Raw genomic sequence first — 17,472 nt, 5'->3', positions numbered from 1 at the left:
ACCTGTCCCTAATGCCTGTCTTCAGTGTTCCGGGAAGCTCTGTGGAAATGGTCTGTGGTAATCTGTAGGTGAGAAAGATGAATGAAGATGTGTGAGTCAGGGGCAATGCTTCTGTGTTTGGTCTGCCACATGGGAGAGCTCGGTGGTTGCGCAAGAATCTTCTTTCAATGTAATTTGTACATTTCAAAATCTTTGTTATGCCATTGAAAACAGAGTCGTTTGGAAGATCATTGCAGTCAGGGAAGAGGCAAAAATGTTTCCCATTTGGTAATATTTCAAAACAGATTTCCGAATAGATTCCATCAGCAAGGTCACTTGCTGGCAAAGGCTAAGCTATGAGGAAAGCACACCAGGACAGGGGCTTAGGTCTTGGCCCCAACCTTGCCATTAACATCTGGGAATCTTGGGTAAGTCACGTAACCCTTCTGGGCCTGGGCTTCCTCGTTAATTCCTCATCAATAAAGGCAGAGAGTTGATCCTGCAGCTTCCAGCCAGAGAGAGCATGAGGGCATGCTTACTCTTAGATTATTTTTAATTGATCCCCAATATTCAAACTTAGGTGATTCATATAAAATATTCAAGATCAACTTTTGGGTACACTCAGATGAGAAAAATATGAGGCATTTTTCCATAGCACTTTTTTACCTTCTAACATACTGGATAAATGTTATATTTATAACTTTTATCACCTGCCTTACTCATACCCCCTCTCCAGGGTACATAAACACACACTTTGCTAATGCACACTCCACGATAGAAGAGTTTTTAGTCTCTTTTGTTCACTGAGGTATCCCAAGCACCTAGAATACTGCCTGGCACATAGTAGGTGCTCAATAAATATCTGTCAAATGAATTATTTCTTAGTAAGTTTATATAGTGTGGTATTGGTGGGTCAGTGGTAGAATTCTCATCTGCCATGCAGGAGACACCTGATCAATTCCTGGCCAATGCACCCTATGCTCTGTTACCACCCACCTGACAGTGGCTTGCATGTTGCTACGATGCTGAACAGGTTTCAGTAGAGCTTCCAGACTAAGATGGACTAGGAAGAAAAGCATGGTGATCTACTTCTGAAAATCAGCCAATGAAAACCCTAATGGATCAAAATGGTCCAATCCACAACCATCATGGGGATGGCATGGGACTGGGTAGCTTTTTGTTCCATTGTGCATGGGGTCACCATGAGTCAGGAGCTGACTCAGTGGCAGCTAACAAGAACAACAGCTTCCTTCTATAAAGTATATACATTTTTCAAGCTGAAGACAACCAATTCAACCCAGAAAAAAAAGACGCAAATATGTCCAATGACTTACTGATTTATAAACCATAATAGAGGCTTGGCTTTCATAATGAGCTGCCATATAAAGGCTATCAGTATATGCTCATGATTAATATGGTATGTTTGTTTCCCATGTATATAATCAAATGGGACTATTAAATAATGTTGGGGAAATTTTCACAAGGGGCCTGAATACACCAACAGATCTACCTGTCAGCTGTTTTACTTTAATGTTAAAAAAAAACCCCAAAACCAAAAAACAGCATGACATGGTTATTTTAAAGGCATGTGACTGTTCAGTTTGTGGAATGTTTCATATTAATGTGACCTTAAATATGGTGGACTGATTCGCTGGTGGTAAAAAAGCAAGCCTTGACACTGATGAAGTTTAATCTAACACCAGTAATATTAATTGTAACAGCTGGCCTTGCAGTTATCTTACTCTCTCATGCTTCTTCTAATAAATGACCATGGCTGTCTCCCTGTTCCCTCCACCAGCCTTTAATTCTCTGTTGAAGGAGAAATGACAGGAAGCGTTTATTGGGAGCACTCAGATGTGACTGTGCATTCATGGGGATTTGTTAACTGCTGCTTAAGTTGTTGAATTCTTCATAAACAAGCACGAGTGACAGGCTTTAAGGGTGATCTTCCAAAACAAATGTGAGTCATAACCATTAGTGCACCACATGTGGGAGCTAACAGCTCTAGTTCTGTTAAACCTGGGAGTATCTCTGGAACATGGAATAGCTGAAACTGCAGGGGAGGTTTAAAGGGGAAAAGTGCTACAGCCTTTAATGTAAATGTAGTTCCATCAAGCACACCAGCATTTGTGTGGCGTTTCTTTGTTAATGCATACTGAATGTAGGACACCCTTGAACAAAGTTGGGAAATTCTGGTACGTCGACGTCGATGGCCAACCCAGTCTCCTTGGAGGTTGTGGTTGTTCTTATCAGTTGCCATCTCGTCGATTCTAACTCATGGAGAACCCATGTGCGCAGGGTGGAACTGTTCCACAGGGTTTTCAAGGCTGCGACCTTTCAGAAGCAGATCACCAGGCCTGTCTTCTGAGGCAGCTGTAGGCGGGTTTGAACCACCAACCTTCCTGGTAGTAGATGAACGCTTAAGAGTTTGCGTCACCCAGGGACTCCAGTCTCCTTGGTACTAACAGGTAATTATTTAGGCAGAATTGTTTCTGTCTAAATATACAATGTCAGATTTAGAGTTTAAAACAGGTGTTCATGGTGCTCTTGACTGCTTCTTTTTGAATCAGCACTGTTCTGGTACAGAACTAAAATGAATTCATCAAGGTCTACCTGAAGAATGTATTTAGGAATAAGCTTCTGCTATAGATTGATATTACTCCCTAGTGCTCTGACTTGCTGCTTTCCTTAAGGAAATCTGAGTTGGATTTTTAATTTAATTTTTGTTTGATTGTTTGGTATCACCGAAGCAGGTATAAAAAAGGCAAGGGAAAAAGACAGGTGTCTGTGACAACGTCAATGTGTAGTTATTTGATACCAGTAACCCTGAAACATGATAAAACCTTAAGTTGTGCTGAATTCTGACTGTCAGCATGCACTTTAAATAATTCTGGCAAAACCACACGTATATATGGCCATGCATGAAAGGGCATTAGTCACAATGAGCCAGATGGTAATTGCTACTGCAAAGCTTTCTTTTAGCCATATGGTCTAATTGGTTTTCAGTGGTTTGGTTCAGTGGCAGCCCTTGGTTTCCCGGGGCTTCTGTGACATTTTGTATGTGTTACATACATACACTTATACGGCACAAATGAACAAATGACCCAGTGAAAAGATTAGGGGTGTACTGAAACTACGTGTATAAATATATGCTTTACTTTTAAAAGCACACAAACACACTTTGTCTAATTTGACCCCATGACAATCCTGGGCTCTGTTAGTTCAACATGCAGCCACCAGATCTAGGCCAGTGGTTCTTAACCAGGTGCAATTTTGCCACTGTCGCTGCCCCTTCCCCCAGTAGACACCTGGCAATGTTTGGAGACATTTTGGTTGTTACACCTGAGGTGGTGCTACTGGCATCTAGTAGGCAGAGGCTAGGGATGCTGCTAAACATCCCAGAATGCACAGGACAGCCTCCTCCAATAAAGAATTATCTGGCCCAAAATGCCAACAGTGCCAACGTTGAGAAAACTCTCACCTGGACCTACGATCTCTGAAAACTACTGCAAACATGTGTTCTGTGAGTTCCTTTCCTACAATATTTTTCTGATGAAGTATATTCTATAAGGAATCACTCAGTGTACCAAATAAAAATGCTTGCTTCTTGCATCTAGTTGTCTTCTCTACAAAAAACATACACACAAACTAACCAAAATGCCTGGAAATAGTAAGTTCATGGTCTGGTTCCTAACCTCTGGCCCAGCACGAATGCTTGGTTTGCCAGCCCTGTTCCTTTAGAAAGGTACTTGGGTGTAGGTAGCCCCTAGGTACTTCCATGCATTTCACGAAAAAATTTATTGTCCAAGCACTTTTAGAAAATGTACAAGTTCAGCTGTTTCTTCAGGATTACAGCTCCTAGGAGGATAGCTAGAGAGGGCTACGTAGATTCAAACACCAGCTGTTTAAAAGAAACCCCAGAATCAAAATACTGGCAAGTTAATTCCATCTACCATGGAATTCAAGTTAATTCCTTCTTGAGGGCCATACCCAAACCTAAGACTCAATAGAAAAATAATTTTTGATTTGAAAGGGACAGATTGGATTTTTCTCTTTGAACAGTGTTATTAATATATGAGTAATTGGGCTCAAGAGTTCCTGGGTGGTACAAATGTTTAATACACTTGGCTATTAACTGAAAAGCTGGGAGTTCAGTTCCACCCAGAAGTACCTCTGAAGAAAGGCCTGGCAATCTACTTCCAAAAATCTGCCAGTAAAAAACAATGGCCTGATCTGTTGTGCATGAGGATGCCATGAGTCAGGGCCAACTCAATGGCAGCTAACAACAACAGCTGGGTTCAGAGACGTTAATAGCTTTTACCCATAACCACAGGGCTGATTACTGGAGAATTAGATCCATAGCCCAGAGCTGCTGATTAGATAATGGTTTTCCCAGCACATCATTAGATGGAATCACGCATGGCAAAAAATATCCCAAATTTGTTTTTAAATGACCACAATCAACAACAAATTCTTGATATAATCTCCTTTTCTGACAATTTGCCTTTTCTCCTGAAAGTACAGTACAAAGAGAAATTCTAGTTAATTAAAGACTTCTGTTTTCATAAGTTTGGTTTCACTTTCATTGATCTATGTGGATAAATTCTATCAGGGAAACTGTATAAGAATAATGTTAAGTACTATATACGTATGTGTGTATGTGCGTATACATGTACATACACAGAGAGAGCAGTGACACTGAGGTACTACATTCAACTTAATGAATCTGAATCTCAGAGGATTTACAGAAGAATTCATGGAATTACTTCCTTTTTTTATTTTCTAATCGTGTTAAGTATATATATATATAACAAAACATTTGCCATTTTAGCATTTTTTACACGTACAATTCAGTGGCATTAGTTACGTTCTCCATGTGAGCTAGGCTAATGAAATCTGAAGTGCTATCTTTCAAGAGTGTGGTGTTCTAAGACCAGGTAAAACAAATGCAACTTGCATGAATCAGTTTAAGTTCCTATACAGGGAAGTACTATAGTTAGTCACCATGGAAATCCTAGGACTTGTCATTTCAGTAAAAGCTCTGTTTTAAAGCAACCAAATTGACTTCCACTGGTATCTGTTAAAGCACAATTATTTTGGGCAAAAGTTTACAGTCCTCTGAAATAAAAATCCAAGTCCTCCTGATTGTGTCCCCTGGGAAGAGACTGTCCATGTTCACGTGTTAGTCCAATGACTGGCCACAGTTCTGACTGGCCACAGTTCCAATCAATCTCCTTAGCAGAGTACATAAGGTGCATCCAAGCCTGACTCTTACTTAACTCCCCAGCCCCGCCTCTTGCCTGATTCGTTCAATTTTATCTCAGTACACACTGCTACCATTCCATGTTACCTATCACACCACAGTGCCCGAGAAGCTGGATAGTGTGGACTCTGAGATCAGGCTGCCTGAGTTGGACTCCCTATTTTAACATTCACTAGCTATGTAAATGAGTTACTTAATTACTCTTGAGGTCCTTACCTAAAACAAGGTAATAATGGAATCTTCTTAGCATTGCTGTGCAGATTAACCAAGGTGAAACACATAAAGTAATTAGAACTGAATCTGGAATATGGTTAGAACTCAAATGTTGCTATTCTTATTGCAATGTATTGATTTCAATTCTGTCTCTCCACATCCCCACCTCACACAGTCACTGATCTCATTCTTCCTGGTATCCCTATATGACATCAGCAGAGATATCCTTTGCCCCACATCTTCTGCTGAATCTGGCTTGAATTTCTGGCAGTTCCCTGTCAATGTACTGCTGCAACCATTTTTGAATGATCTTCAGCAAAATTTTACTTGTATGTGATATTCATGACACTGTTCGATAATTTCCACATTTCATTGGATCACCTTTCTCTGGAATGGGTGCAAATATGGATCTCTTCCAGTCAGTTGGTCAGGTAGCTGTCTTCCAAATTTCTTGGCATAGACCAGTGAGCACCTCCAGCACAGCACCCGTTTGCGGAAACATCTCAGTTGGTATTCTGTTAATTCCTGGAGCCTTGTTTTTCACCAATGCCTTCAGTGCAGCTTGGACTTCTTCAATACCATTACTTCGTGATCATATACTACCCCCTGAAATGATTGAACATCTACCAATTCTTTTGGTACAGTGACTTTCTGTAATCCTTCCATCTTCCATCATCCTGTGTTGTTCAGTATTTTGCCCATAAAATCCTTCAATATTGCAACTAGAGGCTTGAATGTTTTCTTCATTTCTTTCAGCTTGAGAAATGCCAAGCGTGTTCTTCCATTTTGGCCTTCCATCTCCAGGTCTTTTCACATTTCATTATAATACCCAGTTTTCTCAAGCACCCTTTGAAATCTTATGTCCAGTTCTTCTAATTCATCATTTCTTCTATTTGATTTAGCTGCTCTATGTTCACGAGCAAGTTTCAGCGTCTCTTCTGGAATCCATTTTGTTTTTTTCTTTCTTTCCTGTCTTTTTAGTGACTTTTTGCTTTCTTCATGTATGATGTCCTTTATGTCATTCCACAACTTGTCTGGTGTTCAGTCATTAGTGTTCACTGCATCAAATCTATTCTTTAGATGGTCTATAAATTCAGGTTGGATATACTCAAGGTGTATAGCTGCTGCTTATGTTGTTGAAAAAAGTTATTTCCAATGAATAGGTCATTGGTCTTGCAAAATTCTGTCATGAAATCTTTGGCATCATTTCTTTCACCAAGACCCTATTTTTCAACTAATGACCCTTCTTTCTTGTTTCCAACTTTTGTATTCCAATCACCAGTAATTATCAACACATTTTGACTACATGTTTGATAAATTTCTGACTGCAGAAGTTGGTAAAAATCTTCAATTTCTTCATCTTTGGCATTAATGGTTAATAGTTACCAGATACTGGATATGTATGTGTTTTTCTTCTGTGGAGCCCTGGTGGTGCAGTGGTTAAGAACTTGGCTGCTAACCAAAAGTTTGGCAGTTCAAATCCACCAGCTGCTTCTTGGAAACCCTATGGGGGCAGTTCTACTCTGTCCTATAGGGTTGCTATGAGTCAGAATTGACTCAACAGCAATAGGTTTAGTTTGAGTTGGTTTTACTTACGTAATCTTAACAGGGTCCTTTACTGGCATTACCTCCTTGAAGGCTTTAAACAAGTCATTTTCCTCCTGAGAAAACTGAGGCTCAGAGAGTGTATGAAATACCAAAGTCACTGTAGCAGATGTTGCTGATACAGATCCATTTATTATTTTGTGCACAGACTCCCTTTGTGCTTTCACTCCCAAAATCCCATACCTGTGTCTCTTTTCAGTGTCTCTTGCTAAACCCTCTCTCTCTAAACCCAAAAAAGCCAAACCTGTTGCCGTTGAGTCAATTCTGACTCATAGTGACCCTATAGGACAGAGTAGAACTGCCCCATAGAGTTTCCAAAGAGCGGGTGGTGGATTCCAATTGCTGATCTTTTGGGGTGGAGGCGAATGGAGGATATGTCCTAAATGTTAAGCATCCACAAAATGGTCCTCTCCTAAAAAATGACCACTATAGAAAATCAGGGCTCCCCAAAACATAGGGTCAAATACCACCAATTCAGCCTCCATTAATGTAAATCTCAACCATCTGTCAGTTGGTTGTACTATAGCGATTAGCGTGTTGCTACGATGCCAGAAGCTATGCCACCATATTTCAAACACCAGCAGAGTAACCCATGGTGGACAGGTTTCAGCGGAGCCTCCAGATTAAGACAGACTAGGAAGAAAGACCTAATAATTTACTTCCACAAACTAAAAAAAAAAAAAAAAAAAACAAACTAGCCAATGAAAACCCTATGGATCACAACAGAATATTGTCCAATATAGTGCTGGAAGATGAGTCCCCTAGGTAGAAGACACTCAAAATACACAGTGGCCACCATAATGGACTCGAGCATATCATCAATTGTGAGGACGGCACAGGACCAGGCAACGTTTTATTCTATTGTATATGGAGTTGCCATGAGTTGAAGTCGACTGAATGGTAACTAACACCAACAATGTAAATCTGTTAATACTTAACACAGAACATACAGTTATTAGGAAGTCAATTATTCTCAACATTGCAAGATTTTGCTAAAAAATTAGAGGATACACAAAATACCTTCTTTTTCATGTTCAGATATAAAGAAATTGAGGATTTTGTCAATATAATTTTGACTTATTTAAAACTTTGAAAAGTTTCATGCTTCAAGATGTGCCCTCATTGAAAAAATTGGAAACAGCTGATATTTAAGGGGTCCGTCTGTGAAAACTGATCCAGCTATCCACAGGATACTTAATCAGGGTCTTTTATAATGGAAAGTTCAACATCTAAAGGGGCAGAGAAAACTTAGATTTGGCATCTGCAGGCCTCAGTATATCTCTCTTTGTCAATATTTGAGGAGATTTAATCAGGTAGGAGGAACACAGATAAAGGTGGTGTCTGGGGGATGGAGCTGGGTGACTGGCTCATTCAACACAGGAAGGTGACCAGTGACTGGTGCGTGGGGTACAGAGTTCAGTCCCCTAGAAAGGGGTTGGCAAGACTTAGGAAGGGTGTCAGGTTCTCAGGCATAAGAATTTAGGGCAGAGTTCCAGTCCTGGTGGCAAATGGAGTATAGAGTCAGAAAACGAGATCTCATTCTATCCACAGGGAGAGCCCATGAATCAGGGCTTAGGGTAGGGGACAGGGATGCTGGAGACTTCTTGGAGGCTGCTGGTCCTGGGTTCTACCATTGCACAGCTATTTCCAGGCCCCTCGCATTGGATGGGGCTGAGATCCTAATTCAGTCCCTGCCCTGGTCAGGACTGGAGATGGACAGCATTAGTGACAACTGTGGGGTACAACTGGGAAGGCCCAGGACAGAATTTAGATGCTGATTCATTCATTCAACAAATAAATGAAGATTTACTCTGCATGTCCAACACTGAATGCTAGAGGATGGGGATACAGGGATGAAAAAAAAAAAAAATTCTTCATGGAGCTTAGTGCCTACTGGGTTATTTCCTCACAAAGTCTATAATTCTTAGCTTATTGACTGTTACTGTTGTTAGCTGCTGTTCAGTCAGTTCTGACTCATGGCAACCCCATGTGTGCAGAGTAGGAGTGCTTCATGGTGTTTTCAGGGTTGTGACCTTTCCAATGCAGATTCTCAGGCCTACCTTCTGAGGTGCCTCTGGGTGGGTTCAGACTGTCAACCTTTCAGCTAGCAGTAGTGTCCGTAACCATTTGTGGTACCCAGGAACTCCTCTTGCGGGTTTTAAATCCACAACACTATAGGGTATGCAATGGCCATTTGGTCAATAATTTGAAAACAAGTAAATTGTATATATTTGCAGCCTCAACTCAGACTTGCCACACACTTGAAATACAGATGTCACTACAACTTCACTTAGAAGATGATCCCACAAGAAATGATACCCCCTCCCTGTCTTGCTTCTTCCTGAAAGCTTTTAGAATGACATACTGAAACTTTTCCTCCATAGTTGGGACATGATCCACCATGCTCTAATACCCTCAATACTGCTGTGAGAATGTAACCCAGACACTGTAATTAGTTACAGTTAAGCCTTAAGGCCAGTAAGTTGTTATATAAACAGAAACAGAGATCCCTGATAGATGCATGTGATGAAGTGCTGTGAATTCATTTTGAATCCAGTTAGGAAATGCAAACCAGAGAAAACTAGGACTTGCAACTGAGACTGAAGAAATATTCCAAGCTCTAGGGACTCCTGGTCTGTTCAGTAATCACCCACCAGGGCACCATGAAGTACAGTCTTTGTACAATCAGTTGCATCAGATTTCAAAGTGTGTTTATGTTACATATCATCACCGTCTGTATGCTAACAACAGACGATGAGGAAGATACGTTTTGGGTTTGAAGATGACACTGTTGGCAGCATGACTTATACACCCATGTGAGTATTGCTGGAAAAACCAGAATGGGACCACAGTACCTGCTGCTCATGAAAGATGAGGGTGGACCATGGGATTGCGGCTGTTGGTGACAAGTTAGGTGGAATAGTTCTGTGGACAAGCCAGGTAGTTACAAGGGAACTTCATTTATGGCTCTGAAATGTCTGAAATTCTTTTTTAGTAGAGTTAAGGTTTAAATTGAGCCAGCCCTGGGAAGATATCTGATGGATTTATATTCACTCAAAACAAAAACAACAACAAACAAAACAAAAACCAAACCTGTTGCTGTAGAGTTGATTCCAACTCATAGCAACCCTATAGCACAGGGTAGAACTGCCCTATAGGGTTTCCAAAACTGTAATCATTGCAGACGCTGGCTGCCTCATCTTTCTCCTGTTTAGCAGCTGGTGGACTCCAAGCCCTTTTGGTTAGCAGTCAAGTGCTTAACCATTGTGCCACTGGGGATCACTTAAACTCACTGTGAGGAGATAAACCACCTATTGTAGGTTCTTCCTGAGAAGGTTTTCCTGAAGAAAAGGTGCTGGGGGTTGAGGTGTACTGGACGCCTTGCTGTAGAGGGTGGTCTCAGGCTGGCTGGGCTAGTCAAAGCCAGCGTGAACTTCCTCACAGTTTAACCTGGGATAGCCTCTAGTCAGAGTCTCTGGTGCACAAATGGTTAAGCGCTCAACTACAAACCAAAGGGTTGGTGGTTGGAACCCACCCAGAGGTGCCTTGGAAGAAAAGGCCTAGCCATCTACTTCCGTTAAGCTTACAGCCAAGAAAACCCTACGGAGCAGCTCTACTGTGTAACACATGGGGTTGCCATGAATTGGAATCAACTCGACAGCAACTAACAACAACTAACTGGCCACCCAGAGATGCCTTGGAAAACAGGCCTGGTGACCTGCTTCCGAAAGGTCACAGCCTTGAAACTCTATGGACTGCAGTTCTGCTCTGCATACATGGGGTTGCCATGAGTTGGAACTGACTTAACAACTGGTTTTTGCTATAGCTGCTAGTCAGAGGCAGAAAACCAGCTGTGTCCATCTAACAGAAATCTTTGCCAGCACCTTGCTTCAAATAAACCCCAAAACCTTTTGCTGTTGAGTGGATTCCAATTCATAGAGATCCTATACGACAGAGTAGAACTACCCCATAGGGTTTCCAAGGAGCAGCTGGTGCATACAAACTGCAGACCTTTTGGTTAGCAGCTATAGCTCGCTGTAGCTCTTAATCACTATGCCATCAAGGCTCCAAATACATCATGTCAACACCACTGTTATCTACCCCATAACAGGAAGGCCTGGTGATCACTTTAGGCTACTGAAAGAAAGAGGTGTGCAGACATTTGCATACCAGGACTGACCTTGTCCTAAGCTTTTTGGAATTTAAGGTGGATGACTAATAGTAGATCACTGGCAACTGTGATTTTAATGTTCCAGGTTCTGACTATAATTGGGTAGTCTTAGTCCTTTTATTTACTAATTAGTAGAGACACAAACCTAATCACTCACATTGCTGGCTGCTTTGTAGAGGTGAGTCACTTAACTACTGTGTAAACCTAACCGACCTCCCAGACTCTGCCCAGCACAAAGCTTAGCTGCTCTCAACTCATCCTGTATATATTTTACTGTATTCCATGAGGTAAGTACACACTCACATGATAAAATGTTTGAGGATTTGTTAAGTCTTGGGATATAGTTATGAATGTCCAGAGACTACAATGGAGAGAAGTTCCAGGCCACTGTCCCACCACGGACCCTCACTGCACGGTAGCCGAAGTCATGCCACAACCACACTGTAAAGGTGAGCAGACTGCTGCAGGTACTGGGCAAGGCACAGACAGGAGGGGTTTTGGGAAAAAGTACAAAAAGAAAGGCAGCTTAGATAGTGTGCTGTCATCTAGTCTCAGTATGCTCCTCTCCCACAGAGCTTGTTCTGGGCAAGTACCACTTCACTAGTAATAGGCTAAGCTGTGTTCCAGGACTTCACTGTATTAAACGTGACTCATCGGCCATGTTGATAGAAAATGTGGAGAGAGAAGGCTCTGACAGTTTCTGAAATTAGAAATCCACATGCATCTGGGCTCCGAGAACTGGTGATTCCGTCTCCTGACATCTCTCTGTCTGTGATCCAGCTATTATTTTTTTTCTTTTAACCACCGTTGTCAACGCTTATATCATCTCTCTCGACCTATTACAATCATCCTCCTCTACATTCATCCCCCTCAAATGCACTTTTATCCTACCACTAGCATTATTTCCAAAATGCAAATCAAATAGTATTATTCCCTTGCTCAAAACCCTTTAGTAACCTAAGGAGACCTACCACGATTTAACTCTTTACTTGTCTGTCTTCTTTCTCTTCTAGACCACAAGCCCATGAATTTAAAATTCATCCTTGAATTCATAAAGGTGTTCAGTAAATACTTGCTGAAACAGTACTTGTGTCAGTGTCTGCAAAGGCTCACATCTTCTGTTGGCACCATCTAGATAGACACGGTCAGGAGTTCCTTAAACTGGTCTGCTGCAAGGTACTGAACTCTAGGGCCCAAAGCCACTCTGTGATACTGGGAGGAAGAGGTGACGTGGGGTTGTTGATGTACGCAGACTCAGGCCATGATACCAGAACAGACTGTAAAGTTTCTTCTTCCCTCTGGATGATGGCAAAGTCCACAGCATCTCTAGAGCTGTGGCTTTTCCCCTTACTTCTGATGTGAATGGAAGGCCTGGAATTGTTCATTCCTGAAAACATTTAACAGGAACACCCTTTACTGTTTACCAATTGTGACCGTGACTCTGTGACTCTAATACCCGCTTGAAATATTATCTCGGTATGTCTTGGCAATTGCACAGGGCCCTGTGGGGCTTCAAATGTAGTAGGGGATAGGTTTATTTAAAAAAATAAAATGTCCCTTTCATTGTGCCATTATTTCCTATTTGTTATCAGTGAGAACAGATGTCTCTTCTTTCAAAAAAAAAGTGTTGTGTCAGTTTGCATATGTTTATGTAAACAGTCAAAGATATACAGAGATCATTATCTTGGGGATACTGGTTCCTTTACGACATGGCATCTCACTCCTACTATAAATTTCTTACCTTGACCAATATAGAATGATACAGTAACTTTTGCAGAATTAATCTTTAGAGTGGTAAGATGCTAATTATGTGTTTTGCTTTAAGCCACATCTATCAGGCAAAGGACATCTATATAAACATGTATATATAGGAGTCCCTGTGTGGTATAAATGGTTAACATACTAGGCTGCTAACCAAAAGACTGGAGGTTCAAGTTCACCCAGAGGCACTTTGGAAAAAAGGTCTGATGATCTATTTCCAAAAAATCAGCCACTGAAAACTCTATAGGATACAGTTCTGACATGCACAGGGTCGCCATGAGTCAGAACTGACTCAGTGTCAACTGGTGTGATATGTAAATATTATATAAAATATATTATATCTAAATATTATATATTAATATTATACATTAATGCTCCATCAAGATGTTAGCACTTTTACTTGGCCTGCAACTTTATAAGGACTATTAGTTGCTGGATATGGGATAATCTTCCTCTCTCTTTTCTTCCTCTCCAAATACTACCCATTCTTCAAGACCCAGTAAGCCTTGCCTTCTCCATGAAGCTTTTGACATTTCAAGACCTTCTATAATTTGACTCAAATCTACTGGATTATGTTTATCTTCCACAGTGATACGTAGAAAAATAGTACTCACGTACCCTGCACTGTGGCCAAATTAATGCTATGCCTTCTCCAAAGTTAGTTCTCAATAAATATTTGTTGAATGTTAAATGCATGAAAAGGCCCACTCACTGCCTAGCACAGCTCCCTGCACACAGTATAAACTCAGTAATGGAATGAACTGTTCTCTATGTTTACCTTGTATCTACCACCTCTGCATTTTTTGTTATGTTGTTCCAGTATCATCTTATCAGCTGTCCCTGTAATAGCCTCCTGCCTTTATCAGCCTTTTAAAATCTTGCCGTCTTCATTATTATAGACTGTAGTTCAGGCCACTATTTCAATAGTTAATATATACTGTCTTATATTGTAATTCTTTGTGTACATACATGATCTCTGAACTCAGGATGAATTCTTTGAGGGAAGAATCATTGTATTCTGCATAGTCCTAGGTTCAAACTTTGCAAATAGAAAGTGATTAAGAAATATCTGTACAATAAATTTGCTGAACAAACTATTCTGCTCCACCTTGATTTATTTTTTTTTCAGAGCATCTTGACCATTTGTCTTCATTACACAACGTAGACCTTAAAGCTACACAGTCTCTCATTAATTTCTAGAAGCTCCTCATGTCCCAACTAGGCTGAACTCCTTCAGGGCAGGAGCTTACCTACTCCCACCTTTAGGTATTACTGAGGTCAAAGAGAATGCTCAGTTGATGTGATATGGTAGAGATTTATGAGCCTACGTATAACAGGCATACTATGGAAAAATACTTATATCCATCAAATCTTTATGCACATTTCTGACTGACAGCATCACTCCAGAGGCAGTGTTGGTGTCATCAGTCGATGGCTCGACCCCTTGGAAAATGAAGCATTGTTGGTCATTTCTGATTCTGGAATACGAAATTCTCCCTAAGGATATGTAACCTGCCTTGAGGAGCAGATATAGTGCCTCAGCTAGTGGATGAGAGGCAGAGAAAATACCTATTGCAACACTTCAGCTGCTACAATGATGGCAGTGTTCAATGTTTATTCTCGTTAAACTTCCCTTAGGGCAATTACACTTAATAAAAAATCCTCTCATGGCCAGTATAGTTCTAACTGGGCTCATCTGCCCAAGCATCTGCTCAAGGCCTCAAGTGTCAACTTTCCCCAGGCATACAGGCCTGTCCTCTTCCATCAGCTCCCAGGTGACTTTTCTCCAGTGATGCTTCCATAGATCACTTATCCAGCAGTACCCACATCTTTGACTATGTGAGCTGAATTTGAATAAATGGCTTGTTAAACTACAGGACTGTCCTTTTTTAAAAAAATTTTTACCTATATTTTTAGTTTGCCTTATACAATGGGGGAGAAAATGATTTGGCTACAATCCAGACCTGGCAGAAACAGAAACACATGGCCCATGAATATCATCTGAGATCAGCCCTTGTCATGTCTTCATTTTGGCTGAATATATTAGATAGGGGAAACCCTGGTGGCGTAGTGGTTAAGTGCTACAGCTGCTAACCAAAAGGTCGGCAGTTCAAATCCGCCAGGTGCTCCTTGGAAACTCTATGTGGCAGTTCTACACTGTCCTATAGGGTCACTATGAGTCGGAATCGACTCGATGGCACTGGGTTTGGCTTTTTGGTATATTAGATAGGTAGCCAGAGCTGGGAAACACACACACACACCCTTCTTATGTAAACATCACACCCCATCTTCAATAATCCCCTGGTCAGGTACTACTCTGAAGTAGCCACATATTCCAAAGGAATTTTGCTTAGCCCATAAGAAAAAAAAATTTAAAAAGGGGGAGGAAAATTTTTTTCCTTTGCTAAATTACTTAACTATGTATAGTACTGGTAGGCTACATGACTTGGATATACTATAAACCATTGCATTTTCTTATGCTCTGGTTCCCCCAGATAACTAAAACAAAAGGCAAACATAAAAGCCAGCTAATGGTACTTTGTTCTCCTCCCGCCTCATGATGTCAAAGACTTGACTAAAATGTTGAAGTGGCTAACCCTCTAGGTCTAAAACATGATTTGAGCTCTAATCCTCCATCCAGGGATGCATTTTAAATTTTCCTTTGCCATAATTTTTTTTTTCACAAGTTTTTAAAATTCCTCAAATCTTGCCTGGTGGAGTAAAAGTCACCTTAATGAAGAAAGTAAAAATTTAAACCACCATGAGTGTGGAGCAGCAGAGGATCTCCGCTGTAATTCTTTGGCTCAGAACCAGGGTCTAAACCAGCCATGGGAAAAGCTGCTGAAATGGAGCCTCCAATTCTCTCCGTGTTTGACTTGTATAACGTTGACATTCTAACACCAGAGAGACCCAAAAATATTTCAAACAATTATGACTTCTTTTCTATAAATATTTTGATATTGCTTTAAGAGATAAAATAACATTTTGTCCTTCTCATTGTCTTAGTTACTCTGGTCACCTGCAGCCAATCACTACTATAGATTTATTTTTGGATGGGAGGTCAGGGGAGACATGCTAAGGTGCTAACTTTGCTGTTAAACTGTTTGTCCAAAATGAGTTGACCGGGGATTTGGGGAGTCTGTTATTCATAAAGCAACAACTGAATATGGTGTCATACCTTGGGAGAAATATGTTGTCTCTTTCCTCTGTTGAGACTCAGGCAAGGAAAAAATCAAGTGTCTAAGATGACCTTTTAAAGAGTCTTCCATCTCTTTATGAGTGCATTTTTCTTTCTGGGCAGAAAAATCCTTCTTCCCTTCCCCTTAATTACTTTTTTTTTTTCCCCAGTTATTTCTTCTACGAGACTTAAGTCTGAATAAACCTTCTGGAGGAGAGGGGTATACAAAAAGGAGAGTAATAGGGATGGGCCAAGGAAGCTCATGACTTTTGGGTACATTGTTCATCTAATTCGAGTATCTCTCCTTCAAACTGAGCTGAATGGTTATCACCCAGAGAGTGAGAGGTGAAATTCATTTGAAACCTGCAATTTCTGCTCTCAGAGAATATGATTCAGGGGCTTTAATCCTAAACTCAGGAAATAGGCTATGTTAATCTTAGTCACAGATGAGCTGAGTGATTACTAGGTTCATAATCACTCAGAGCCACTTCAATATCTCTCCCAGAGTCTCAGGACAAAGTGACCTGGACTGCCCTCAACACAGATGTTATCAGCATGGTTGTAGAGTTAATTTTGATGTGAAAACATCAGATGCCAAAGATGACAACTGTTATTCCTCCTAAAACATCCTTAGAAATGTCCTCCTACTTTATGATTTTAAAGCTAAGACGCCTCCTACTTGTCACTACTTAAAAATTGCATCTTTTAATGAAATCACCCAAAGAACTTGAATTTAACAAATAAAGTTCAGTGTTGTTTCAGAACATTGGGAGGTGAGAATAGGACAGCAGAACTCACCCTTAGTCCCAGAAAAAGCATCGCTTGAGCCTGCCAGCGCCAAGGTCAACAGCAGCTGCCAGAGATCCATACCTGTAGGGCCTGCAATCACAGAAAGAGTAAAGTAAAGCCAAGCAATTAAAACAGAACCATTTTCCTTAAATATTGCTTAAAGACTGGCTAAACTATCAATGAGCTGACATGTCAGTTCCAGAAGGAGGCCTAGTTAGTTTTTTATTGTCCCAAAGTCTCATATTGTCATCCTCTTTATGGAAGCAAACAGCAGGGTATAATAAATCCTACTTCCCAAGAGTGCTTGCCTCAGGAAATAACAGGGACACCAGAGATTTTCAAATCCTGGCTGACAGCCATAGAACACCTCACAACAAATGACCCCCATGCACTGCTACAACAGCAGGGCCAGTGTGGTTCACTTTAATTTAAGCTGGAAATAGATAAACATGTCAGCAGTATCACCAAGCGTGGGGTTGAGCTGGACAGGCCGTAAAAGGAAAAACAAAACAA

The 17,472-nt window shown here is 40.8% G+C and overlaps 1 protein-coding gene across 3 annotated transcripts in view; it reads right to left on the bottom strand.

Annotated features, from left to right (window-relative positions):
* GHR (growth hormone receptor) overlaps window positions 1-17,472 on the bottom strand; it is a 346,262-nt gene that overhangs the window by 160,251 nt on the left and 168,539 nt on the right. For all 3 annotated transcript variants that reach the window (XM_049863072.1, XM_049863064.1, XM_049863056.1), the window contains exon 2: window positions 16,969-17,049. In XM_049863072.1, coding sequence (XP_049719029.1) covers window positions 16,969-17,038 — 70 coding nt within the window. In that variant the 5' untranslated portion in view covers window positions 17,039-17,049. The remainder of the gene's footprint in view (window positions 1-16,968; window positions 17,050-17,472) is intronic.

The sequence above is a fragment of the Elephas maximus genome, chromosome 2 (genome assembly GCF_024166365.1).
Source record: "Elephas maximus indicus isolate mEleMax1 chromosome 2, mEleMax1 primary haplotype, whole genome shotgun sequence".
Lineage (NCBI taxonomy): Eukaryota > Metazoa > Chordata > Mammalia > Proboscidea > Elephantidae > Elephas > Elephas maximus.
Note: the sequence above shows the minus strand (reverse complement) of the source record. Positions and strands in the feature narration are given on the sequence as shown.